At 43.4% G+C, this 27,794-nt stretch overlaps 1 protein-coding gene across 1 annotated transcript; it reads right to left on the bottom strand.

Moving 5' to 3' along the window:
• Positions 1–3,115: 3,115 nt before the first annotated feature.
• Positions 3,116–4,054, bottom strand: LOC115641848 (putative olfactory receptor 52P1). The gene has a single exon (XM_030545217.1). It carries the CDS (start codon positions 4,052–4,054, stop codon positions 3,116–3,118), a length of 939 nt encoding a protein of 312 aa, XP_030401077.1.
• Positions 4,055–27,794: the final 23,740 nt, after the last annotated feature.

Here is a 27,794-nt window from a genome sequence, read left to right as displayed (position 1 = left end):
GCAACAGTGCCTATTTCCCTTTCTTCCTCTAGCTAATCTTTTAAATGTAAAGTAAACCAGAAAAAACGCTTTATTTGCATGTGTATAGTGTTGGTATTTGATTCCTAATGGGAGTGCTATTGTGTAACAAAAGACCCTTTTGTCACAGCTTAATGGTTCCTTGCTTAGTATGCAAGCCAGAAACTGCAAGACAGAGCAGAGAAAAAAAATTCTCTCTGGTTCCTTTTAAAACCAAACTGTTTCTCTCTGCTTAAAGGCCCCTAGCAGAGAAAAGAAAAATATAATATTCCTACTGGCTTCTGGATTCTATCTTTCCCACAACGCTGCACACCATGTCATAACCTAGTCCCAGATTTGGACCTTAGCGTCCAAAATATGGGGGTTAGCCTGAAAACCTCCAAGCTTAGTTACCAGCTTGGACCTGGTAAAGCTGCCACCACACAAAAAATTAGAGTGTTTTGGGGCACTCTGGTCTCCCCAAAAACCTTCCCTGGGGACCCCAAGACCCAAATCCCTTGAGTCTCACAACAAAGGGAAATAAACCTTTTCCCTTCCCCCCTTCAGGTGTTCCTGGAGAGATATACAGAAGCAAGCTCCATGAATCTAAACAGAGGGATTCCACCCTCTCTATTTCTAGTCCTGGAAACAGAAGTACTTCCCTCTTCACCCAGAGGGTATGCAAAGTCAGGCTAGTAAATCTAACACACACAGATTTCCCCCTGACTTCTTCCTCCCACCAATTCCCTGGTGAGCATAGACTCAATTCCCTGGAGTTCCCCACTAAAGAAAAACTCCAACAGGTCTTAAAAGAAAGCTTTATGTAAAAAGAAAGAAAAAATACATAAAAATGGTCTCTCTGTATTAAGATGACAAATACAGGGTCAATTACTTAAAAGAAATATGAATAAACAGCCTTATTCAAAAAGAATACAATTCAAAGCACTCCAGCAACTACACACATGTAACTACAAAACAACAAAGACAAAGAACTCAGACACAAACTTCCCTCCACCCAGATTTGAAAAAGTCTGGTTTCCTGATTGGTCCTCTGGTCAGGTGTTTCAGGTACTTCTTTCCAGGTGTAAGAGACATTAACCCTTAGCTATCTGTTTATGACAAGTTTAAATCCTAATTTAAAAGTAAATGCGTCCCTCTCAGGCTGTCCCTGCAGCAGGCCCTCCCTTCCCTCAGAGAGGGCCTTTGTGTAGTTGTTCAGCAGGTCTCCTCCCCTCGTTGGTCTGACACAAAATGAGCTGTTCCCCTGCCTTTTGCCTTTCTCAAACACTTCTCTTCAGACTTGATTTGTCTGACCTATTTTCTGAACATTTACTTGCTGAACGTTTGGCCTCCTTGAACTCAATTTTATACAGTCCAGTGATCTGCTAGGTCACTCCAATCCTTGACTGGGAGCCAGCCTTACCCCCACTCCTGGGCTGTTCACGCACAGCCTCTGCCATGTAAACTGCTCCTTTGATCGTGCAAGTGAATGACACTAGATAACATATACGGTCCCAGACACAACCCTAGGAACCTCCATCTTGCACTGTCCAGTTATGCCCGCTGGATGCTGGAAGCTTATATGAGTTCATCAATTTAATAAAGAAATTGATATATACCAGTCTTGTTATTCCAAGAGGAGTTTCTGACATACTTCAAACCAGATGCACTCCTTCAAGTGGAAAAAACAAACAGATTTATTAACTATAAAGAATTTTAAGTGATTATAATTCAAAGCTTAAAAAGTCAGAGTGGTTACCAAACTAAAATAAAATATAAGCACATCATCTTAACTCTCAATCCCACTGGATATTGCGGGCCTTAATGCACAGGTCTGTTCCTTTAACTTGGGCCACTCTCCTGTTTTGAAATTTTGCATTTTTCTCCGTGTCTTGGTTGCTTGCAGCATAGGTGGAAGCAGGAGATGGGCCCAGTATGTGTCCACTCTGTTTTATACCCTCAGTCCATGGGCTTGTAGCACACAAGTCCAGGCATGTCTTGGGGGCACTGTCAAGTCTCTCCAAGCAATGTTTAACAATTCCCTTTTTGAGACCTCATGCATGTGAGACATTGCATTGGAGCTCCCTTGCTGGACAATGGCTGTTGATGGCTGGTTTAACATCCTGCCCGGGGTTTGGTTACTTTCCTTGCTGTTGCTCAAGGGGGTTAATATCTGCTGGATTTCTCAATTTAAAGCATGTTTTAGTGACCACCATCCAACACAATTCTTATTACTTCATATGCATTAATGATAATTACATTGAACAGATCATAACCTTTCCCCTGATGCCTTCAAGGACTGCTTTATATGTAAGATCACGATTATGTGAAAATGAGGAATTTGGGGGTTACAGTACACTCCCCCAAGGTATAGAATGTCACATTGTGTCTTTGGATTGTAGTAGTTTTGAAACAGCATTTGCCATTTCCACAACATTTCTTTGGTGCACAATGCTAAAAAATAAAACTGAAATTTTCCATTAATTTCTGTAATGCTGAAGGATCATAAATTTGTCAGCATTTCTGCTCAGGAGAGTCATTTCTACGGGTGCCTTCACTGTGTCTAAGTACTGAATCTGAGAGGAATCTTGCTGGACAAAGTTTTAATTTGCTATCAGATATGTTCAAGAGGCCAAATAAAAAGTGTCAGGTTTACTGCTCTAACTCCATAATAAAATAGGAAAGGAAAACGGTTTAATATGATATAGTGTCTGGAAGCCATCCCATGCAGGAATGTGATATTCCCCAAAGACACAAATTTCAGCTTTTATCATTTTATGGAGATTCCACAAGTTACACACATCTATACATGTCACTGAAATCCAACCCATCAATTTCTCCCAGTTCCCAAGTGTAAGTGGGGAAATACTGTAGTGAACTTTCTTGGCTTCTGCACTACCCCACGGGAACTGGCTAGCAAAAGGGTGTCAGGCCCCACTCCTATTCCATTTACCCAGGGTCCTGCCTGCAGTGATAAAATGTTAGGTATGAGGAACTTCTCAGGCTATGAACTTCCACAATGCTGAGCTCATCCAAACTGGGACAGAGCACCCTTGATTAACAAGGAGATGTAGTTTCTTCTCTTGTCATACAGGTTTAAGTCAGTGTCCCCCACCGATCACCTTCTGCTGGTGTATTTGCTCACTTTGTCACGAAGCTCTTTTGTTTTGACCCCATAAATGATAGGGTTGAGCATGGGGGGGACAAGAAAGTTGAGATTAGCTAAGATGATATGGACATGAGGAGCGATGTCCTGACCAAACCGGTGTGTCATAGAGGTGAAGAGGAAGGGAGTATAAGACATCAGCATCACACAGATATGGGCTGTGCAGGTGCTGAGGGCTTTCTGGTGGGCTGTCTTGGAGGAGATTCTGAGGACAGCTCTGATGATCAGACCATAGGACAGGACAATGAGTGTCAGGTCTGACCCGATGACTATGAATGCTATCACTAAGCCATAAATCCCATTAAATGTGGTGTCCCCACATGACATCTTCACCACAGCCATATGGTCGCAGTATGTATGGGGGATAATATGATTGGCACAGAATGGCTGCCTGGTCAGGAGCAAGGGTAGGGGTAGAATGAAGAGAAAAGCTCTTATCAGACCCATTATCCCTAGCTTAACTATTCGTACATTAGTGAGGATGGTGGCATATCTCAGAGGGTTACATATGGCAATGTAGCGATCAAAGGCCATTGTTGCGAGGACGGCTGAGTGCATAGTAATAGCCGCATGAAGAAAGAACATCTGGGTGAGGCAGCCACACACAGTAATGCCTTTCAGATTGAACCAAAATATACACAGTGCCTTTGGCACAATGGAGGTAGATGTACCAATGTCTGTGAGCGCCAGCATGCAGATGAGCAGGTACATTGGCTTGTGCAGGGTCTGCTCTTTGCCGACAACAAACAGAACTGTGACATTTCCAAACAGGCTGATAATGTAGAATGTAGAGAAAGGGATGGAAATCCAGATGTGGACAATTTCCAGGCCATCGATTCCAGTCAGCATGAAGGTTGAAGGGTCAGAGAAGGTGAGGTTGAGAGCTGCCATGAGGTTGTTGATGCATCAGTTGGGCTAAAAAATGGTCAAGGTGCCTGTGAGGGAGAGAAGCAAATCAAGGGGGTTTATACAGTTTATAACAATTAGTAGGGTAAATATTCTACAGTTATTATCCATCTAGAAAAGAGAGACAGTAGTGAGGTGGTAAAATTTACAGATGGCACCAGATTATTTTGGTCATAGTCAAGTGTAGAAAAGTCCTCAGAGGGAGCTAACGAAGCCAGGGGACTGGGTAGTATGATGGCAGAGAAACTTTGATGTCAATAACAGCAATGTGTTTGCCCATTGGAGGAAAATACTTGAAGTTCTCAAACACCTAGGAAGGTTCTAATTTAATTGTATGACAGGGACTTGGGTGTCAAGGTACACAGCTCTGGGAAACCCTTCTCACAGTGCAAGCATGGACAGAGACTAAGCAAAACATTGGGATCCAGGAGGAGTGGGATGAGGAATCATATAGAAAATACAATGCCATGAGATCAGTCAGTCAGTGTTTCATCCTCCTCAGGACTCCTCTTTGTAGTACTGGTCACTCTTCTGACAAAGCATGTTACATACTAAAGCAGTTCAGGCAAGGGCAATGAGAATTGTAACCGGCCTGAGGAAACTCTCATATGGAGAGAGGTTGAAAAGACTAGGATTATTATCTCATAAAGGTGATGAATAAGAGGGGACATGCGAAAAGTCTGTAAAATACTGACTCATGGAGAGTAGACTGAGAATGTGTTCTCCCTGTCTCATAACACAAGATCAAGAGGATATTCTATTAAGTTGAAACATGTCATATTCAAAACATAAAAAAAGAATGCTTTTTTCACTAAAAGACTAACTAGACTGAGGCACTCGTTGCCACAAGTGGTAGTTGAGTCCCTGAGCTAAGTAAGATTCAGGAAGGATTTGGATATTTACGTGGGAATTAATAGAATCATAGAATATCAGGGTTGGAAGGGACCTCAGGAGATCATCTAGTCCAATCCCCTGCTCAAAGTGGACCAATTCCCAACTAAATCATCCCAGCCAGGGCTTTGTCAAGCCTGACCTTAAAAATCTCTAAGGAAGGAGATTCCACCACCTCCCTAGGTAACCCATTCCAGTGCTTTACCACTCTCTGAGAGAAAAAGTTTTTCTTAATATCCAGCCTAGACCTCCCCCACTGCAACTTGACACCACTACTCCTTGTTCTGTCATGGGGTATCACTGAGAAAAGTCTAGATACATTCTCTTTGGAACCCCCTTTCAGATAGTTGAAAGCAGCTATCAAATCCTCCCTCATCCTTCTCTTCTGCAGACTAAACAATCCCACTTCCCTCAACTTTTCCTCATAAGTCATGTGCTCCAGCCTCCTAATCATTTTTGTTGCCCTCCACTGGACTCTTTCCAATTTTTCCACATCCTTCTTGTAGTGTGGGGCCCAAAACTGGACACACTACTCCAGATAAAGCCTCACCAATGTCGACTAGAGGGGAATCATCACGTCCCTCGATCTACTGGCAATGTCCCTACTTATACAGCCCAAAATGCCATTAGCCTTCTTGGCAACAAGGGCACACTGTCGACTCATATCCAGCTTCTTGTCCACTGTAACCCCTAGGTCCATTTCTGTAGAACTGCTTCCCAGCCATTCAGTCCCTAGTGTGTAACAGTGCTTGGAATTCTTCCTTCCTAAGTGCAGGACTTTGCACTTGTCCTTGTTGAACCTCATCAGGAATTGAGACTCTCCAGTTACAATAGTTACAGGTAAATATGCCAAAGTGTTTCGGAGCAGAAGCCAATCTCAAGCTGTCAGGCAACAAGCTACAGACGGTCAGGTCAAGCCTTCCCCCGGCTTCCATGCTTCTACTGTTGGGTTTCTTACACCTTCTTTTGCAGCACCTGTAGCTGTACCTGTAAAGAAAGAACACTGAACCTGATGGAGCATAGGTCTGATCCACGATGCAATTCCTGTGTTGGAAAGGAGCCCTGTTTCCTCCATGGAAACAGACATAATCATACTGTGCTAAGACTTTGTGCTCAACAGTATGGGCACAAAGGGCACAAGGGTCTTGGTCTTTAGGGCCACAGGCCTGCACCTCTGTTACTTCCTTTTTTTCTTTTGGTGAGACACTTTTTGCAGATACACAGCTTTGTCTGAGGCGTAAGTACAGGTGTTAACTGACACGTCAACAACTCAGCTGCTAACCCTTCTCATGCCTGAATGTTGATGAAGTTTCCAGATGACACAAAAAATGGAGGATTGTAAATAATGAAGTGGACAGGTCACAGTTCAGAGCAATCTGGATTGGTTGGTAAACTGGGTCAAAGCAGACAACGTGTGTTCTAATACAGCTGCGCAGATATCTTCGTCTATGAACAAAGAATGTAGACAATGCTGACACGAGGGGGCACTCTTATGGGAAGCGAATGACTCTGAACAAGATTTGGGGAAGTGAAGGAATAATTAGCTAAACACGAGCTCCCAGTGTGACTCTGAGTCAAAAAGAGCCAATGTGATCCTGGGAATCTCAACGTTATGTAGAGTAGTTATTTTACCTCTATATTTGCCACTAGTGTGTCTGCTGTTGGTCCTTTGTCCAGTTCTGATATTCACAACTATAGATGGATGTTGATATATTGTTGTATATGTTGTACAAAGAAAAGTCACAATAATTATTAAAAGATTAGAAAAACTGCCTTTTAGTGATAGGCTCAAAGAACTCAATCTCTTTAGTTTAACAAAGATGGTTCGGGGTAAATTGATAGCTGTCGATAGGTACCTTAAACTGGGAACAAATCTTTAATAATCTTTTCAGGATAGCATAGCATGACTCAATGGCTGTCAATTGAAGTTAAAGCAGTTATGACTGGAAATAAGGCATACATTGTTTAAATGGTGAGAATAACTATTGGAACAATTTACCACGGTTCTTGGCGGATTTTCCCTCACAGAGAATTTTTAAATTGGGGTTGGATGTTGCTCTAAAAAATCTGCTTTAGTAACAATTTTGGGGGAAATTTTCTGGCTTGTACTCCTCAGAAATTCAGACCAGATAATCACAATGGTCCTTGGAATCTACAAACATGTCCCCAGGAGTCAGGTGGACTCATTTTGCCTGCAAGCTTGTGCCTGAGTTTACTGAAGCTATTTTTTTTCTCTTCTGATCATGTTTAATTTAATCCTATGAGGAGAAGTTCTCATGTGACTATGGTGCCTTGAAAATGCAATACTAGGTGTGTATAACGAGACTGAGGGATCCCATGAGGCACTGCATGGATGAACATTTTAGCTCAGAAAAAAAATGACTTCAGCCCATGAAATCTAGTACAGCCCTTGCCATTAATGGCTAACATAGCTGGCTAGAATATGGTCCCAGAGCATCCTGGGTTTAACGTCTGTGTTCCAGGGGCCCACTGTTTCAATCAGCTACCAGTGATTCTTGCACTGGCCATCTGTATTTATCTAGGCTCTCATGTATCCTGGAGTTAACCCACTAAAATTATATAATGTGCATACTTCTCAGCTTCCAAATTGTTCCTGTGTACCCATACACCACGTGGAGTGTATGTGTATAATGAGAGAAGCCACATAGGTGCCTCCCTTGGCATCTTCCACTTGTGAGATTTCTCACCAGTGAGACACAGTCCCTGATTACCCCCCAGCCAAGGGAGGAGGAGTGACGAGAGGCACAGTAAGAGCGGTGAGGAGCATGGGTAGATCAGATGTTGTGGGAGCCAGGATTGACTGGGGAGCATGGAGAAGACACTGGTGACCAACAAGCTTTTGGAATCGAAGCAGCCTGGGATGGGGAAGGAGAGTGCGGATAAAGGGTCAGAGGATGACGGGAAATTGAAGCAGCTAAGGAGCAAAGTGTGATTGGATTCCTCCTAGAGTTCAACCTTGAACTGGCGTATCGCTGAGGCCTCTGACCCACCACCCCTGGCTCCATCTCTCAGTGTGCTGCTGGGAGAAGCTGCAGACCAACTTCCAGTCCTACTCCTTCTCCAGCATTCACAGAGACAGGGACACACTCAGCTGCAGTTACATTCAGGCTCTCTGACCAGCCACTATATGAACCAACAACAGAGAGGCTACAGCCAAAATAACCACCAGCTCCCTAGGCTAGGACCCCAGAGCTGGACTGTCCTGCCCTGGTCCAGACTCTGACCAGTATGAATTTGTTACCTGGTTCATCACTCCCCCAACATGGGGAGGACAATGCACATTTGTGGTAACCAAGCTGAGATTTTTGCCCCAGACACTTTACTTAAACAGATACTGGGTTTAGATTAAAACATAAAACAAGTATGTTAACTACAACAGATAGAATACAAGTGATTTTAAAGGATGTCAAACAGATCAAAGAAGATGACCTAGAAAATCAGGAAAAGGCAAACTAAGTTTAACACACTACTTAGATTGATTATGAATTAGCAGTTTCTCACAAACCATCTGGCAGATTCTCACAGCACAAGCTACATTTGATTTGCAGCTTGGGTTTCTGAGGTTTCCATACACAGACTAGAAATCTCTTTAGCCTGAGTCCAGCATGTTCCCCAATTCAGTCTTTGTTCCTCAGGTGTTTCGAGGAATCTTCTTGTGTGCGGAGTGAAGAACCACCAATGATATTGTTAGACGGCTTATTCCTTCACCCTCTCACTTCCCTGGACCTTCTCGCATGAACAGGGAGCAGCAATACCCAAAGTCCAAAGGTGCAAACAAATCGATGTTTATTGGTGAACTTCCAGCAAGCAATAATTTCAATTTCTTTCCTCAGTGTCCTCCTTCCCAGATCTGACTCAAACATGATTCCAATTTCCCTTCTGCCCTTACTTCCTGATTGACTGCAGACTATATAATAAAACTTGAGTTCTGCTTAACTATACCTTAACCAATCATTTTACTGAATTTTAATCAACCAATTTTAATGTAGAGTAACATGATTATCTAAGTAATTTATCCCACTACCTTAATTATTTTACACCCAACAAAATTAATGATACAACAGACAGAAACAATCACAGAACTGGACAGAGATTATACAGACAAAAATAGGGAAGTGGAGACTACAGTGACAGAACAACACAGAAATGAGGATTTTACACCCCAGCTATTCATAAGTGAGATCTTGCTGGACAGGATGCTATCAAACTAAGTTTTCTTTAAATCTTCTAAGATCTTCCCTTTCTCTGGAGGTGATAGATCACATCCCATTTCTAACAGCCCCAGATTGCCTGATTTCAATGTGACTAGTTTGGGAATGTGAGGATGTGACCGTTCACTTCCCAGCTTATGGCTACCTCTGCTGCTTAGCCAAAGACCTTAGTCTAAGAACAGGGCCTTGGGGTATCATCATGAGAGAAGGGCTATAAACAGGCAGGCAGTAATTTTATTTCTTTCCATTATACCCCTGTAACTAGCTAAATAATAAACATACACATAAATTCTTAAAGGATAGGCATTTACAGACAGGCCTGAATAGCTATATCCTAACATATGTCAGTCCCACACTTATATAGCTTTACATATGGTGGGAAACCTTTCTTTGAAAACTTGGTTCCCAGACCAGTTTGTGGGAAAATACAGACTTCCCAAGATGGAGACGAGATTTATATGGCCTGGTCACAAGCCCTTGTAGAGTCCTAGTGCCCATTATTTAAAGGCTGCTGCAGTGTTCTCAGGAAGCCTGAGATGAGTTTTTCCTCAGGCCAATTGTTTTACCTACTAGCTCATAGCCCTCAATAGGCCCTTCCCAACCAGCTCTTTAGACTGAAAGCTTCTTGCCAAGTGGGTGTTCTCCAGGCAGAACTGTATTTCAAATACAGATATATAGACAATATTCAGCTGGGGACTGACTGGCTAAGCAGCAAGTCTGCAGAAAAGGACCAGGGGATCACAGTGGACGAGAAGCTGGATATGAGTCGGCAGTGTTCTCTTTTTTCCCAAGAAGGCTAATGACATATTGGGCTGAATTAGTAGGTACATTGCCAGCAGATCGAGGGAAGTGATTATTCTCCTCTATTCGGCACTGGTGAGGCCATATCTGGAGTATTGCATCCAGTTTTGGGTCCCCCCATTATAGGAAGAATGTGGAAAATTAGAGAAAGTCCAGCAGAGGGCAACAAAAATGATCAAGGGGCTTTGGCAGATGACTTTTGAGGAGAGGCTGAGGGAAGTGGGTTTGTTTAGTCTGCAGAAGAGAAGAGTGAGGGGGAATATGATAGCAGCCTTCAATTACCTGAAGGGGAATCTCAATGAAGAGGGAGCTTGGCTGTTCTCAGTGGTGGCAGATGACAGAACAAGGAGTGATGGTCTTAAGCTGCAGTGTGGGAGGTCTAGGCTGGATATTAGGAAAGACTATTACACTACGAAGGTGGTGAAGCACTGGAATGGGTTGCCTATGGAGGTGGTGGAATCTCCATGCTTAGAGGTTTTTAAGACCTGGCTTGACAAAGCTTTAGCTGGGATGATTGAATTGGTGTTGGCTTTGGTCCTGCTTAGGTCTCTTCCTACCCTAATCTTCTGTGATTCTATATTCATAATTTCAGACACAATAATGAAACGTATACAAATAGGATAATCATATTCAGAAAATTATAACTCTTCATATGACATTTTACATGACCCATCTTGAATTAAATATATCAAATTTTGTGCTATAATTATATCAAAATAACATCACTATGAAGAATATAGGGTGCAGTGTCCCACAAAGATCAATGGTTCTTTCCACCGCTGACATGCCTGAAGTTACATAAGAACAACAAATGTTTGAAACAAACCTGAGTAAAGGTTGGGAACCCAGGCTGCAGGCTTGTGGCTTGGCAGAGCAAAATAACCCTGAGATGCCCCTAAACACACTTGGGGCTGGATCAACAATCACAAAGAAAAAATTTATGTCAGTGCTGCTGCTCTCCTGTCCCTGTAAACCCTGCTCCCCACTCCTGTAATCTTCAGTGCTCCCTGCGTGTCTCTGAATATGCTACTTCCCACTGCCATGATTCCCAACTCTGTGTGCCGGTCATTGTACACTCCCTTCCTGTCCTCACTGCCCTGAGTGCCACCTGGTTCTCTGTGTACACCTCCCTTCATGCAACCAGAATCCCCAGCACTAGCTGCCTATCCGTGTCAAGCTCTTCCTCAAAATGACTCAAAGCATTAATGCATTGCACCCTGTTAGAAACCCAGACACCCCTTCCTGAGGCTGCTTTTTCTGTGTTGTCAATTGCTGACATTACCATGAGTCTGTGGTGGGGTTGCTCATGAGAGGAGGGATGGTACGGATGGGGGATGGCATCAGAGACAATCTGCTACAGTGTTGTCCACATTATGCTACTGCCTGAGACACTCCCCTGCCCCAGGAGGCCTCATTTCATTTCCTTGGTCTGGTCTTTAGGCTGGATGTCCATTCCCTCTTTCACCCAATTTGAGGTCTGCACACTAATGTGATCTGGATATTGTGATACTGCATGTTTCTCTCCCCCGCCTCCCCACCACACACACACTGTGTGTTCCTGGACCTCCCCTAGGGAGATTTCCAACACTGTTTGGTTTCCTCTAAGCCAGAATCATGCTTTTCTTTTTAGTGCCTTTTGGTACTTCCCATCCACTCCAGAACCAGAGATGCCGGGGCACAGAGAGCGCAGACCACTCTCCCCTGTCAAAAAAACTGTTTTCCTCATTGTTCTGACCCTGTAAGCTTGTGAGTTTGAGATTTCAGCAACTGTCCTGTCAGTTCTTCTTTGCTCCAAAGGAGTCCTCAGAGGCCACGGGACAACTGCTTTTGAAGTCACCAGAGGCTCATGGCCGGTGTAAATCCTGCCATTTACTTAAAAGCCTTCATGTGGATCTAAGGTGAACTCCTATCTGTGTTGGGAGTTTTGCCATTGATCTTAATGGGACCAGATTCACCTTTAATGTTAAACTTTTGGCTCCAGGAGGCGAAAATCATGGCTTTGGGTTTATGTAGCGTTCTGAGACTCAACATGAAAGATTGGGATTTCAAAGCATGTGGGCCCTAATTGTGCACTCAGGGAGGCCCGTGTCAGTTTGGAGTCATGCAATGAAGGCAAAATGAGAGAGCATAATCTGGCCAGTGTGCAACACATTTTTGTTGTGAACCCTCTGGTAACACAGATACCCACTGCAGAGGCTTTGGCTGCATTTCCAAATAGGGCAGTGAAGTTGCTGAATTGAAAAACTTGAGCAAACCAAGGGAAAAACCACACCACCCCGCAAAAGGAAGCTACTGAAACAGATAGAAGGAGATAGTAAGAGGCAGGGAACTGATCTTAAGAACTAATATTTGTCTAATCTGTTTCCATAACATCTGTTGTTCCAATTTTACCAGGTAAATCCCTTGGTGTTTCTGACAACAGTAAACAGTTCAAATCTCTGTGCTGGTGAATCTTGCCCAGGTGGTTCTTGACTTTCCCCCTGGAACTGTTCCTGAGCCCTTAGCACAAACGTTATTTCAGAAACAGGCAACTCACCGAAATCCCGCTCAGCAGAGAGAGGAAATCGCCTTACTGCAACAAGGAGGCAGAGCCCTGAGTATCAGGGTATGAATCTCACACATCTTTAACTCGGCTTGCTGAACAGCAACCTTTATGATTCCTCAGCACAATCCCTCGACACTGGCACGGTAGCCTGGACTTCTGGACAATTCCCTTGGCTCCATTAGCAGTGGGAAGAGCAGAAAATAGACCTTGGAGAATTTCAGCCTGAGAGGTTCCCTTGGGAGTGAAGAGATGATTCTCCGATAACAGGGGATAAGACTGAGTCTCACAGACTTGATAGCATGGTTCGGTAGAACTAAAACCCCAGAGGGAAAAGGAAGAGCCAAGTTTTAGACATATTCATTTATATCAACACTCCCATGCTGCTGCGCATTGTCATAGAATCTGAGCATCTCCCCCTCATCCTCCCGGCTGCTCCTAGGACTGCCTGGGACTGGGCAGGGTAGTAGAGAGAGAGCCTGAAGCACTTGGCGTGGTGTAAAATCTGAGGCTTGAGCCAGAGGCTGTGAACCAAAGGCAGGCCAGGGATTAAAGCCGATACTCACAAGTTCAGTGCTCAGTACAGGAACCTGTGAAAGTTGTTGCTAGTGTACTTAGATATTTCCCTAAATATGTTCTAGCTACTGCAGATCCATCCCACTAGCCAAATCTCTCCCTCCTCTCCTTCACCCCACATCCTCCAAGGCCCACTGACCACTAGGTGCCTGCACCCCCTGCCCCCAAAACCTCACCACTTATCGAGTCCCTCTGTCTCTGTATGAGCGAGTTTCAATTCGATTGAAAGGGCCCTCACATATTTACTGTGCAGTCCATCAGCGCTGTCTGGATCACAGGTTAGCCCTGCATTTACTCTTTTAGCTATATCCAGTGAGTGGATGAAAACTTGCCATTACATTCACCTAACAGTGTGACCAACACAGGAAAATACAAAAACAACGAGGAATCTAGTGGCACCTTAAAGACAAACAGATTTATTTGGGCATAAGCTTTCATGGGCACAAAACCCACCTCTTAGAAGAAGTGGGATTTTTACCTATGAAAGCGTACGCCTGCCCGAATAAATCTGTACAGACTAACACGGCTACCCCTCTGAAACAGGAAAATACGTCCGTCTGCCCCATTTTTCTTTTGCACTCTCATTTTTAACTGGCTGATATTTGTGTTGCCCAAGTGTGCTTGTAATAACTGAGCAGTTAAGAAAGGCTGTTGTTTTCACAGATCGTTTCTGAGCGTACCCTTCCTCTGTGCCAGGGGCAACAGGGCCATCCTGCAGCTCACAGAACTTTCGGGCTTCCTCCCAAAGAACATCCCACTTTGTGCTGAGTCACATACTCTCTAACGCTGTGAAAATCCCCTGCCATACACTGCAGGTCTGGGAAGGTGTCGTGTATGTTCTCTGCAGAGCTTTGCGTGTTAGGTGATACATACCAAGACCATGTTAAAAGCACACACAACAATCTATTTTCTGCCCATTCTGCAAAAAACTGAATGCTTCAATCAGTCTTCGGTAGGGAGGCACTGACAGTCCCCACAAGCTACTGAGAAGTGCTCTCAAGGACTTTTTACAGCAGATGTATTTTTGCATCGGTATGCCCATCTCCTTTCGCTAACACTAAACAATTCCAGTTTCACTCCAAGCGTCTGCTGGCCCTCTGAGTAAGCATGGTGTGTGCCAGACTGTGAAAAGAAGGGAAACAAGCCCTCCAAAAGTATAAAAGATTCCAAAAGGATTCAACACTCATTTGAAAGCCCAGGAAGGCACACTTGGGAATGCCTTCCAATGGGGTACGCTCAAGTCCTTTCATGTCCATCTCTGGGCAAGATCTGAGAAGAAAAACAAAGGAAATCAACTATTGCCAACAGTAATTAAACAACAGGTGCACAAACCTCTTAAGACACAAAAATCCAATTTTGTTTTTAAAAAAGGTACTTTTTATTAAAAAACAAAAGGAAGAAAGTTCCCATTGGCTCTCCTGGCCAGGTGCCCACTTACTTCTTTTAACCCTTTACAGGTAAAGTAAGTAAAGAACAGCGCCTAAGAGGGATTTTACAGCTAACTGCATCTTAAAGCCTGCTTTCCACTTAACCCTTAACTATGTAGTGTTCTATTTTGTTAATTCATAGTGGCTGAGTGCACATCATATGACTGCATTTGGCTTGATTACATTCTGAAGTACACACTCCTCAAATCCAGGGTAAAACGGTCCAGTTCTCAAAAACATACTGTTTCACCACCGTCACCAACAAACTCTAGTAGAATGTCCTCAATTCCTTCAGCAGCTTTCCTGTGTTGTCTTTAAATGAGACATTTGGTTTATCCTCCAGGCTTCCTGAAGGATCGGACCTAGAAATATCAGGTAAATTTTGCTCACAAGATCTCTGAACATATGGCAAAGAAGTTCAGCATTGTAGTTGCTTTCCTGGTTTTTGGCTATCAGAAATCACAGCTTCAGTTCATCAAACTGATGAAGAACGCTGTTCACACAGGGTCTAATGGAAAGCCAGCTGGCTTCAGAGAGCTGCAGTATCTTTTGGTGGTCTGAGCATCAAGGAAAGGGCTAGTCAGAGGGTGTATGGTGGTGGAGGCTGACTGGTGATATTGAAGGAGATCGGGTGTTGGAAAAAGAGAAGGAACTCACCAATGGAGAGAGCAGTGCTTGGTGATCCACTGATAGCTGGTTAGGTGTGAGGAAGTTCTCCAACTGTGAACTTTCGCTATGGTGAGCTAAGTCAAACAGCACAGAACACCCTTGATTAATAAGGAGATATTAGTTCCCACTCTTGTTACGCAGGTGTAAGTCAGTTGCCCCAGGAGATCACCTTCTGCAGGTGTACTTGCCCACATTGTCACGAAGCTCTTTGGTTTTGACCCCATGAATGATTGAGTTAAACATGGGGGGATGAGGAAATAGAGGTTTGACAAGATGATGTGAACATGGGGAGAAATGTCCTGACTGAACTGGTGTGACAGAGTGGAGAAGAGGCCGGGAGGATAAGACATCATCATCACACAGATGTGGGCTGTGCAGGTGTTGAGAGCTTTCTGGTGGCTTCCTTGGACAAGATTCTGAGGACGGCCCTGATGATCAGACCGTAGGACAGGGCAATGAGCGTCAGGTCTAACCCAATGACTACAAAAGCCAAAACCAAGCCAGACATCCTGGTCACTGTGATGTCCCCACATGACATCTTTGCCACAGCTATGTGCTCTCAGTATGTATGGGGGATAATGTTTTTGGCACAGAATGGAAGCTTGGTCAGGAGCAAAGGCATTGGCAGAATTAAGAGATCAGCTCTTATTAAACCTACAAGCCCTAGCTTAGCTATTTGTATGTTGGTGAGGATGGTGGCGCATCTCAAAGGGTTACATATGGCAACATAGCGATCGAAGGCCATTGTTACGAGGATGGCAGAGTGCAAAATAGAAACTGCATGAAGGAAGAACATCTGGGTGAGGCAGCCACCCACAGTAATGTTCTTCAAATTGAACAAAAATATAAAGAGTGCCTTTGGCATGATGGAGGTTGACGTGCTGATGTCTGTAAGCGCCAGCATGCACAGGAGCAGGTACATCAGCATGTGCAGGGTCTGCTCTTTGGCTACAACAAACAGAATCATGAAATGTGCCAATAGACCGATAATGTAGACCGTAGAGAAAGGGATGGAAATCCAGATGTGGGCAGCTTCCAGGCCAGGGATGCCCATTAGGATGAATGTTGAAGGGTCAGAAGGAGTGAGGCTGAAAGCTGCCATGAAGTGGTCGATGCATCCATCAGGCTCAGAAACGCTCAAGGTCCCTGTGAAGGGAGAGAAGCACAGTGAGTGGAGTTACACACTTTATAACAAATAATATTGTAAATACTTTACTTTAGGGCTGTTGATTAATCACAGTTAACTAACGTGATGAACTGAAAAAAATGAATTCCAATTAATCGCACTGTTTCAAATAGAATACTGATGGTAATTTATTAAATATTGATGTTTTCCTACATTTTCAAATATGTTGACCAGTTAGAACACCGAATACAAAGAGTACAGTTCTCACTTTATATTATTTTTATTACAAATTTTGCACTGTAAAAATGATAAACAAAAGAAATAGTATTTTTCAATTCATCTCATACAAGTCCTGTAGTGCAGTCTCTTTATCATGAAAGTGCAAATTATGAATGCAAGGTTTTTTGTTACATAACTGCACTCAAAACCAAAACAAGGTAAAGCTTTAGAGCCTACAAGTGCACTCAGTCCTCCTTCTTGTTCTGCCAGTCTCTAAGAGAAACAAGTTTGTTTACATTTAGGGGAGGTAGTGATGCTCACTTCTTAATTACAATGTTACATGAAAGGGAGAAGAAGCATTCCTATGGCTCTGTATAGTTGGCATCACCACATATTTATGTGCCAGATGTGCTAAAGATTCATATGCATCTTCATACGTTGGCCGTCTCCAGATGACATGCTTCATTCTGAAGACATTCGTTAAAAAAATAATGTGTTAATTAAGTTTGTGATTGAACTCCTTGGAGGATAATTTTATGTCCCCTGCTCTGCTTTAACATGCATTCTACCATACACATGTTGTTCATTTTAAGAACACTTTCACTGCAAATCTGACAAAATACAAGCAAGATACCGATGTAAAATTTCTAAAGATAGCTACAACACTCCACCCAAGATTTAAGTATCTGAAGTGTCTCCCAAAAGTTGAGAGGGATGAGCTCTGGAGCATGCTTTCAGAAGTCTTAAAAGAGCAACACTCTGATGTGGAAACTACAGAACCTGAACCACCAAAAAGAAAATCAACCTTCTGCTGGTGGCATCTGACTCGGATGATGGAAATGAGTATACATTGGTGCACTCTCCTTTGGATTGTTATCAAGGAGTGCCCGTCATCAGCATGGTCGCATGTCCTCTGGAATGGTGGTTGAAGCATCAAGAGACATACCAATCTTTAGAGCATCTGGCATGTAAATATCTTGCAATGCCAGTTACAACAGTGCTGTGGAAACTCATGTTCTCACTTTCAGGTGATATTACATACAAGAAGTGGGTGGCATTATCTTCTGCAAATGTAAAAAAAAACACTTGTTTTTCTGACCAATTGGCTGAACAAGAAGTAGGACTGATTGAACTTATAGGTGCTAAAGTTTTACATGGTTTTATTTTTGAATGCAGGGGTTTTTTTTGTATATGATTCTACATTTGTAAGTTCAACTTTCCTGGTAAATAAAGTACTTGTATTAGGTGACTTGAAAAATACTATTTGTTTTGTTTTGTACAATGCAAATATTCATAATAAATATAAAGTGCGGACTATAGACTTTGTATTGTGTGTTGTAATTGAAATCATTATATTCAAAAATGTATAAAACATCCAAATATATTTAAATAAATGGTATTTTTATTATTAACAGCTCAATTAATCACAATTACTCTTTAAATCACACAATTAATCATGATATTTTTTAATCGCTTAACAGCCCTACTTTATAGTTATGAACAATCTAGAAAGGGTGTTGAGCAGTGAAGTGACAACATTTAATAAGAGGGGACATGAGAAAAGTCTATAAAATACTGACTGGAAGAGAGTAGTGTAGGTTCAGAATGTGTTCTCCCTGTCTCATAACACAAGCTCAAGAGGACATTCAATTAAACTGAAATGTCATAAATTCAAAACATTAAAAAAAAGAATGCTTTCTTCACTCAATACCTAATTAGATTGAGGAATTCTTTGCCACAGCAGTATTTGAGGCCATGAGCTAAGTGAGAAACAGGAAGGATTTGGATATTTGCATGGATAGTGAGGCTATCTGGTTACAATAGTTACAGCTAAATAAATACATTGGAAATCCTATATGTTCACATGTTTCAGGGCACAGGCCAATCTCTAGCTGTTCAGCATTAGGGTGGCACCCTCAGTATGGTTAGGTAATCCCCCTATCCAATTGCTGCTGGGTTTCTTACACCTTCTGCAGCACCTGTGGATGTCACTGTGAGAGATAGGACACTGGACTAGATGGAACATAGGTCTGATCCACGGTGCTATTCCTATGTTGGAAGGAAGCCCAGTTTCTCCCATGGAATCAGACATTACATGCTGGGCTATGACTTTGTGCTCAACAAAATGGGCAGGAAGTAGGTGTCTTGGTATTTAGCGCTTTTCAGCCTAGCATACAGAGGACTAAAAGGATCCAATGACTGGAAGCTGACTTTAAAAGAAACGGAGTGGAAATCAGGTGTGCATTTTTTAAACAGTGAGAGTTTAACAATTGGAACAATTTTCCAAGGGTTTTCGCAGATTCTTCATCAATGCGAATTTTAAAATCAAACTTGGATGTTTCTCTGAAATATCTGCTCTAGGAATCATAGACTATCAAGGTTGGAAGGGACCTCAAGAGGTCATTTAGTCCAATCCCTGGCTTATAGCAAGACCAATAGCCAGACAGATTTTTACCCCAGTTCCCTAAATGGCCCTCTCAAGGACTGAACTCGTAACCCGGAGTTCAGCAGGCCAATGCTCAAACCACTGATGATACAAGCAGTCTGGCAGAGTTTTAAGGCATAAGCTGTATTAGTTTGTGGCTTGAGTTTCTCAGGTTGCCTTAAAAGGCTAGAAATCCCTTTAGCATCAGTTCAGCACTTCCCCAGGTTCAGTCTTTGGTCCTCAAGTGTTTCCTGGAGTCCTCTTATGTGAGGAGTGAAGAACCACCTATGATGTCAATCCTTGCCTTATATAGCTTTAGAATATGGTAGGAAACCCAAGTTTAAAATTTTGGTTCTACTGCATGCATCTGACGAAGTGGGTTTTAGCCCATGAAAGCTTATGCCCAAATAAATTTGTTAGTCTCTAAGAGGCCACAAGTACTCCTGTTCTTTTTGGTTCCCAAAGCATTTTGTGAAAAAAGCACAGACGTCTCATGTTATGTGGCCCGATCCCATGTCCTTGTAAAGTCATAGCATCCATTACTTACAGGCTGTCTGTGTACACCTTTCTCCCTGGCTCCAGAAGCCCCAGAGCTGCCCGCCTGCCCATCTACATCCTGCTCTCTGCCACAGAACCCCAGTGCTAGCCACTTGTCCATGTATGTTCCCCATCCCTATAACTTCCAGCCCTGCCACACAGAGATACCTCTCATGCAGGACCAAAGCCAGGTGACAGATGCTACAGCAACAGCTCATAGAAGTATCTCCTCAGAATTAGTTAAACTCAGTGTCTGCCTGCACCAGGAAAAAGGGAGAGATCAGCCTGAGCTGCCTTTTTGGGGGTGAAGGAAATTCCAGCAGTTGCTCAGCCTGTGCAAGGAAGCAGAGGAGACAGACACTGTGAGACAGAGGACAAGGAGATGAAAAGGACCCAGCAGGAGTAAAACTTCGTCAAAATGCCACAAAGCTTTAATGTATTGCAGCCTGAAAGAAATCCAGACAGAGTTTCCTGTCTGTAGCCCATGAAAGCTCATACTCAAATAAGTTTGTTAGTCTCTAAGGTGCCACTAGTACTCCTGTTCTTTTTGTGGATACAGACTAACACTGCTGCTACTCTGTTTCCTGAGGTTGTTTTCCCTGTGTTAGCAATTGCTGACATTACCACAAGGCTGTAGTGGGATTGCTCATCAGAGGAGAGATGGTTCAAATGGGGGATGGTGTCAGAGACAATCGGCGACATCGTGGTCCACATTCGATCATGATCTGGGATACCTCCATCTCCAGGAGGCCTCGTTATGCCTCTTTGGTCTGTGCATTAGGCAGGATTTGCTTTCCCTATTTCACCAGTTTCAGGACTTCACACCACTGTAAGTTGCTGAAATCTCAGACTCACAAGTTTAGACATTCAGAACAATTAGGAGAACTTTTTTTCAGGGAAAGAAAAGGGTCTGCTCTCTCTGTACCCCTGCATCTCTGGTTCTGGAGAGGACAAGAAGCACCAAAATGGCATAAAAATAGAAGTATGTTTCTGGCTTAGGGGAAACCAGGCAGTGTTGTAAATCTCACTGGGGGAGGTCCAGGACCACACAGTGTGTGTAGGGGGTGGGAGGAGAGACGTGCAGTATCCAGATCACTCTCCTGTCAGTTCTACTTTGATCTCAATGAGATCCCCCTTCCTTAGAGGCCACGGAACGACTTCACTTGACGACACTGAAGGTTCATGGCCAGTGTAAATCACGATATGCGGATTTAGGGTGAAATCCTGTCTGTGTTCTGAGTTTTGCCATTGATCTCTATGGGACCGAGTTTTCACCCTTAGTATTTAACTTTTGGCTCCCAGCTGTGAAAATTATGGCTTCTCCTGCTAGAGAGAGTGCTATTCTCTTATGGTGCTGCTAGAGTCTCAGTGAAACCCGTAGTTTATGTGACGTTCTGAGACCAGGCATGAAAGATTTGAATTCCCTGATTTACTCTCTGGGAGGCCAGTGTCAATCTCGAGTGACACAGTGAAGGCAGAATGTGAGAGAAAAATCTGGCCAGGGTGCGGTCCATTATTGTTGTGAACCCTCTGGTAGCACAGATTCCCAAGCTACTGAGGTAGATAGAAAGACACAGTAGGAGACAAGGAACTTATCTTAAAACATATATTTGTCTGAACTATTCCCAATACATCTGTAGTTCAAATTTTAAAAGGCAAATCCCTTGGTTTTCTGACAATGCTAAACAGTTCAAGTTGCCGTGCTAGTGAATTCCTGCCCAGATGGTTCTTGACTTGAACCCTGCAACCCTTTCTGATTCCTTAGAACTAACTTTAATACAGAATTAGGTAATTCACCAATATTCCGCTCATCAGAGAAAGTAAATCTCCTTACTGCGACAGGAATGCAGAGCTCTGAGAATCAGTGTATGAATCTCACATCTGACACTCACCTTCCTGTACAGTCCCAGTGGACTCTCCCATTGGCCAGGATTACCAGTCAATGTCCTCGGTTCCGTGAGCAGAGGTAGACTCTGGAGAACTTCAGCCTGAGAGCCTCCCTCAGGAGAGAAGAAATTATTCTCTCATATCACGAGCTCAGATTCTCAGCGCAAACTGTGTTTTGCAGACTGTTCAGCCTAGCAATTGGAGATGGCTTTTATCCATTTTTGTGTATAATGTACTGTCGTCTGCACTATGAGTGGGAATTCTGCCATGAAATACAGGACCAAAACCCATTTTCAATTGATTGGAACAGCCTAGTGGTGCATATCACCCATTCAGTTGTAATATTCAGTCCATTAGCCTCTGAAAAATCATTGCCACGCTGTTGAGACCAAATGATGCGATCGTAAATTGATGCCAGTCAAAGGACATGGAAAAGGCCTTTTTTCTCCTGGGATTCCCACATAAGAACATAAGAACAGCCGTACCGGGTCAGACCAAAGGTCAATCTAGCCCAGTATCCTGTCTGCCAACAGTGGCCAATGCCAGGTGCCCCAGAGGGAGTGAACCTAACAGGCAATGATCAAGTGATCTCTCTCCTGCCATCCATCTCCATCCTCTGACAAACCGAGGCTAGGAACACCATTCCTTACCAATCCTGGCTAATAGCCATTTAAAGACTTAACTACCATGAATTTATCCACTTCCCTTTGAAATACTGTTATAGTCCCAGCCTTCACAACCTCCCCAGACAAGGAGTTCCACAAGCTGACTGTGCGCTGTGTGAAGAAGAATGTCCTTTTATTTGTTTTAAACCTGCTGTCTATTAATTTCATTTGGTGACCTCTAGTTCTTGCATTATGGGAATAAGTAAATAACTTTTCCTTATCCACTTTCTCCAAGTCATTCATGATTGTATATATATCTATCATATCCCCCCTTAGTCTCCTCTTTTCCAAGCTGAAGAAACCTAGCCTCTTTAATCTTTCTTCATGTGGAACACTCTCTAAACCCCTAACCATTTCAGTTGCCTTTTTCTGAATCTTTTCTAGTACCAATGTATCTTTTTTGAGAAGAGGAGACTACATCTGTGTGCAGTATTCAAGATGTGAGTGTACCATCGATTTATATAAGGGCAATAATATATTCTCAGTCTTATTCTCTATCACCTTTTTAATGATTCCTAACGTCCTGTTTGCTTTTTTTACCGACTCTGCACAGTGAGTGGACATCTTCAAAACACTGTCCACTATGACTCCAAGATCTTTTTCCTGAGTCGTTGTAGCTACATTAGCCCCTGTCATATTGTATGTATAGTTGGGGTTATTTTTCCCAATGTGCATTACTTTACATTTATCCACAATAAATTTCATTTGCCATTTTGTTGCCCAATCACTTAGTTTTTTGAGATCTTTTTAAAGTTCTTCACAATCGGCTTTGGTCTTAACTATCTTGAGCAGTTTAGTATCATCTGCAGACTTTGCCACCTCACTGTTTACCCCTTTCTCCAGATTGTTTATGAATAAGTTGAATAAGATTGGTCCGAGAACTGACCCTTGAAGAACACCACTAGTTACCCCTCTCCATTCTGAGAATTTACCATTAATTCCTACTCTTTGTTCCCTGTCTTTTAACCAGTTCTCAATCCATGAAAGGACCTTCCCTTTTATCCCATGACAGTTTAATTTACATAAGACTCTTTGGTGATGGACCTTGTGAAAGGTCTTGTGGAAATCTAAGTACACTACGTCCACTGGATCCCCTTTGTCCACATGTTTGTTGATCCCTTCAAAGAACTCTAATAAATTAGTAAGACACAATTTCCCTTTACAGAAACCATGTTGACTATTGCTCAACAGTTTATGTTTTTCTATGTGTCTGACAATTTTATTTTTAACTATTGTTTCGACTAATTTGCCCAGTACCGACGTTAGACTTACTGGTCTGTACTTGCCTGGATCACCTCTAAAGCGCTTTTTAAATATTGGCATCACATTAGCTAACTTCCAGTCATTGAGTATTGAAGCCGATTTAAAGGACAGGTTACAAACCTTAGTTAATAGTTCTGCAACTTCACATTTGAGTTCTTTCAGAACTCTTGAGTGAATGCCATCTGGTTCCGGTGGCTTGGTTATGTTGAGTTTATCAATAATTCCAAAACTTCCTCTAGAGACACTTCAGTCTGTGACAGTTCCTCAGATTTGTCACCTACAAAACTGGCTCAGGTTTGGGAATCTCCCTAAAATCCTCAGCCTTGAAGACCCAAACAAATAATCCATTTAGTTTATCCACATCAAATTTCAATACTGTGTTGAACTTTCAGAAATCGATGCAGAAACAGGTTGTGTTATCCTGTATCAGAAATAGTATAATGGGACGTCTCCACTCACTGTATGATTCCTTCGCCTCTCCCAGGACCAAAATGACCTGGAGTTCATCTCACATGTTATCCCACATTTTAGAAGGGAACAGCCATGATGTTTCCCTGATCTTTTGCCCTGGGACCATTTCAGTGTGGTGGTATTTTCGGTAGGTGTCCCTGCTGGGCTGAGAACACAGTGGTAAAGGAATCAGACAACTGCTACATCTAGATCTTTTGCTCTTGCTGCAGCCCATCCTCAATATTTACATCACACATTCCTGGGGGCCTAACTTGGCTTCATAAGGTATGAATGTGATGGGTTGTTTCTCCTGTGGTGCACTCTGGGAGCTGTGGGAACTGCTGCTCCCCTGTAACCACCCAGCTGGCCTTGCCCTTTTTCACAAGGCTTTGCTGGTGATTCAGCCTCTTAAGGCCCTGGTATCATAGAATCATAAAATCAAAGAAGCATAGAAGATAAGGATTGGAAGAGACCTTAGGGGGTCTAGTCCAATCCCCTGTTATCATCCACCATGACAGAAGATGGCGACACACAGTCCACTGAGCTACCTGAGGGCTTACTTAAGCCACCCAAGTATGATGAGCAGACACCGGCTAATTTCCTATCTCAGCAGGATCACATCCACCACTGGAGGATAAACCCAAAATTAGACTGTCTTGCACTGCACAGGAATCTGTACAATGTAAGATCATTAATAGGATTTTTGCATCAAAGTTATTTCCCAGTGTCCATTTGTGAGGTTTAAAGACACAGCGCTAAGTGCTTGGCTACACTAGCAAGTTAGAGTGCATTAAAGCAGCCCCAGGCACCCTAACTCCTGATGTGTCCACACTGGCAAGGCTCATAGAGTGCCTGGACTCTGCCGCTGGAGCGCTTCTGGTAATCCACCTCCGTGAGAAGCATAAAGCTTGCTGCGCCCCAGTTGAAATGCCAGGGTGTCAGTGTGAACAAGGTGTTGCATTATGGCACTGTGATTGGCCTTCAGAAATGTCCCATAATCCCCTGAAGTCAAGTGGACACTCTTCTCATTGTTTTGAAATAAGCTGCAGAAATGCAGATATCCCCTTTCAAAGTGCCGTTTCTGACAACCAGCATGCTTATCTGCTCCAGGACAGAGCAAGCCATTAGTGTGTAATGCTGCTGTTGTGTGTGTGTCAGGGAGAGAAGGAGGTCTGCTGCTGTCTGACCTTACAAGACAGCATGCTGACACGCTCTCAGCCACGCATTGTCTCCCCCCATATACACACAACACACTTCCTGTCACACACCACCCCACATTTGAAAAACACGTTGCAGCCACTTGCACACTGGGATAGCTATCACAATGCACTGCTCTTCATAGAATTGCCAGAGCTGCTAATGTGGCCACGCCAGTGCGCTTGCAGCTGACAATGGAAACCCATGGCAGCGTTTTCCCTGCTGCGGTCTCTGAAGGCTGGTTTAACTCCCAGGGTGCTACATCTGCAAGTGTAGTCAGCACTTAGAATTCTTCAATCAAGGTTGGAAGTTTCTCTAAAAGCTCTGCTCTAGGAATCGTTGTGGGGAAATTCTCAGGCCTGTGTTATGCAAACTGGATGATCACAGTGGTCCCTTTTGGCCTTGGATTCCATAAACTAGGTTTCCTGGAGTCAGCTGGAGACATTTTTCCTGCAAGCTCATGCAGCAGTTTACTGGAGGCATTTTTTCTCTTCATGACCATGTTGATTTTGGCCCTATGGGAAGAAATTCTCAGGTGGCTGAGGCACCTTGAAAATGTTACAGGAGTTGTGTATTTCAAGAGGCTGAGGGATCCCATGAGTTACTGCCTGGATGAACATTTTAGATGAGAAAATAATGACTTTATCCCATAAAATCTCCACAGTGAGGAATAAATATACAACCCGGGCCGATAACGAATAACAGAGCTTGGTAAAAAATTGTCCGAGAGCATCCTGGGTTTAACATCTGCATCTCAGTGGCCGCTGTTTCAGTCAGTTGCCAGTGGTTCATGTCCTCAGATGTCCCACAGTTGCCTGCTCTCATTATACAATGTGTAAACTTTTCAGCTTGAGAGTTCTTCCTTTTAGCGGTCCCTGAAGCCACACTCAGTGTGCATGGGTGCACCCAGAGCAGCAGCACCGATGCCCTGGCATTTGACAAATTTTGCATAATTACAATAGGCCCTCAGAGTTATATTTCATATTTCTAGTTTCAGATACAAGAATGATACATGTACAAAAAGATGACCACACCCAGTAGATTGTAAACTTTGTAATGATACCCTGTTGCATGAAGCATATTCAGGTTACATTATATTCAGACTCATTAGAAGAAGAAGGTCAAATTAAGTGTGGGCTCCTGAATGAGGAAGGCAACCTAGTGACAGAGCATGTTGAAAAAGGTAATGTACTCAATGCTTTTTTTGCCTTTGTCTTCATAAACAAGGTCAGGTCCCAGACTGCTGCACTGGGCAGCAAAGCATGAGGAGTAGGTGACCAACCCTCTGTGGAGAAAGAAGTGATTTGGGTCTATTTAGAAAAGCTGGATGAGCACAAGTCTATGGGGCCGGATGTGCTGCATCCAAGGATGCTAAAGTAATTGGCAGATGTGATTGCAGAGCCATTGGCCATTATCTTTGAAAACTCATGGTGATCGAGGGAGGTCCCAGATGACTGGAAAAAGGCTAATGTAGTGTCCATCTTTTAAAAAGTGAAGAAATAGGATCTGGGGAACTACAGGCCAGTCAGCCTCACCTCAGTCCCTGGAAAAAATCATGAAGCAGGTCCTCAAGGAATCAATTCTGAAGCACTTAGAGGAGAGGAAAGTGATCAGGAACAGTCAGCATGGATTCACCAAGGGCAAGTCATGCCTGACTAACCTAATTGCCTTCTGTGATGAGATAACTGGCTCTGCGGATGAGGGGAAAACAATGCTTGTGTTATTCCTTGACTTTAGCAAAGCTTTTGATATGCAGCAAAGAGTCCTGTGGCACCTTATAGACTAACAGATGTTTTGGAGCATGAGCTTTCGTGGATGAATACCCACTTTGTCAGATGACATGCATCTGATGAAGTGGGTATTCACCCACAGAAGCTTATGCTCCAAAAAGTCTGTTTGTCTATACGTTGCCACAGGACTCTTTGCTGCTTTTACAGATCCAGACTAACATGGCTAACCCTCTGATAATTGGCTTTTGATATGTTATCCCACAGTATTCTTACCAGCAAGTTAAAGAACTATGGGCTGGATGAATGGGCTATAAGGTGGATAGAAAGATGGCTAGATCACTGGGCTCAGCGGGAAGTGATTAATGGCTCCATGTCTAGCTGGTTTCTAGCGGAGAACCCCAAGTGTTGGCCCTGGGGTCGGTTTTGTTCAATATCTTCATTAATGATGTCGAGGCTGGTGTGGACTGCACCCTCAGCAAGTTTGCAGATGACACGAAACTGGGAGGAGTGGTAGATACACCTGAGAGTAGGGACAGGATACAGAGAGACCTAAACAAATTAGAGGATTGGGCCAAAAGAAGCCTGACGAGGTTCAACAAGGAGAAGTGCAGATTCCTGCATTTAGGATGGAAGAATCCCATGCATTGCTACAGACTAGGGGCCGAATGGCTAGGCAGCAGTTCTGCAGAAAAGGATCTAGGGGTTATAGTGGATCATAAGCTGGATCTGAGTCAACAGTGTGCCCTTGTTGTCAAGAAGGCTAACGGTATTTTGCACTGTATAAGTAGGGGCATTGCCATCAGATCGAGGGACGTGATCATTCCCCTCTGTTCGGCACCGGAGAGGCCACTTCTGGAGAATTGTGTCCAGTCTTGGGCCTCCCACTACAGAAAAGATGTGGAAAAATTGGAAAAGTCCAGCGGAGGTCTACAAAAAGGATTAGGGAGCTGGAGCATGACTTATGAGGAGATGCTGAGGGAACTGGGATTGTTTAGTCTGCAGAAGAGAAGAATGAGAGGGGATTTGATTGCTGCTTTCAACTATCTGAAAGGGGGTTCCAAAGAGCATGGATCTAGGCTGTTCTCAGT

This window comes from Gopherus evgoodei, unplaced genomic scaffold (genome assembly GCF_007399415.2).
Source record: "Gopherus evgoodei ecotype Sinaloan lineage unplaced genomic scaffold, rGopEvg1_v1.p scaffold_36_arrow_ctg1, whole genome shotgun sequence".
In the NCBI taxonomy this organism is placed as follows: domain Eukaryota; kingdom Metazoa; phylum Chordata; order Testudines; family Testudinidae; genus Gopherus; species Gopherus evgoodei.
Note: the sequence above shows the minus strand (reverse complement) of the source record. Positions and strands in the feature narration are given on the sequence as shown.

Bases quoted from the DNA above. Each gene is read 5' to 3' on its own strand.
- LOC115641848 (XM_030545217.1), bottom strand. From the start codon at position 4,054: ATGGCAGCTCTCAACCTCACCTTCTCTGACCCTTCAACCTTCATGCTG.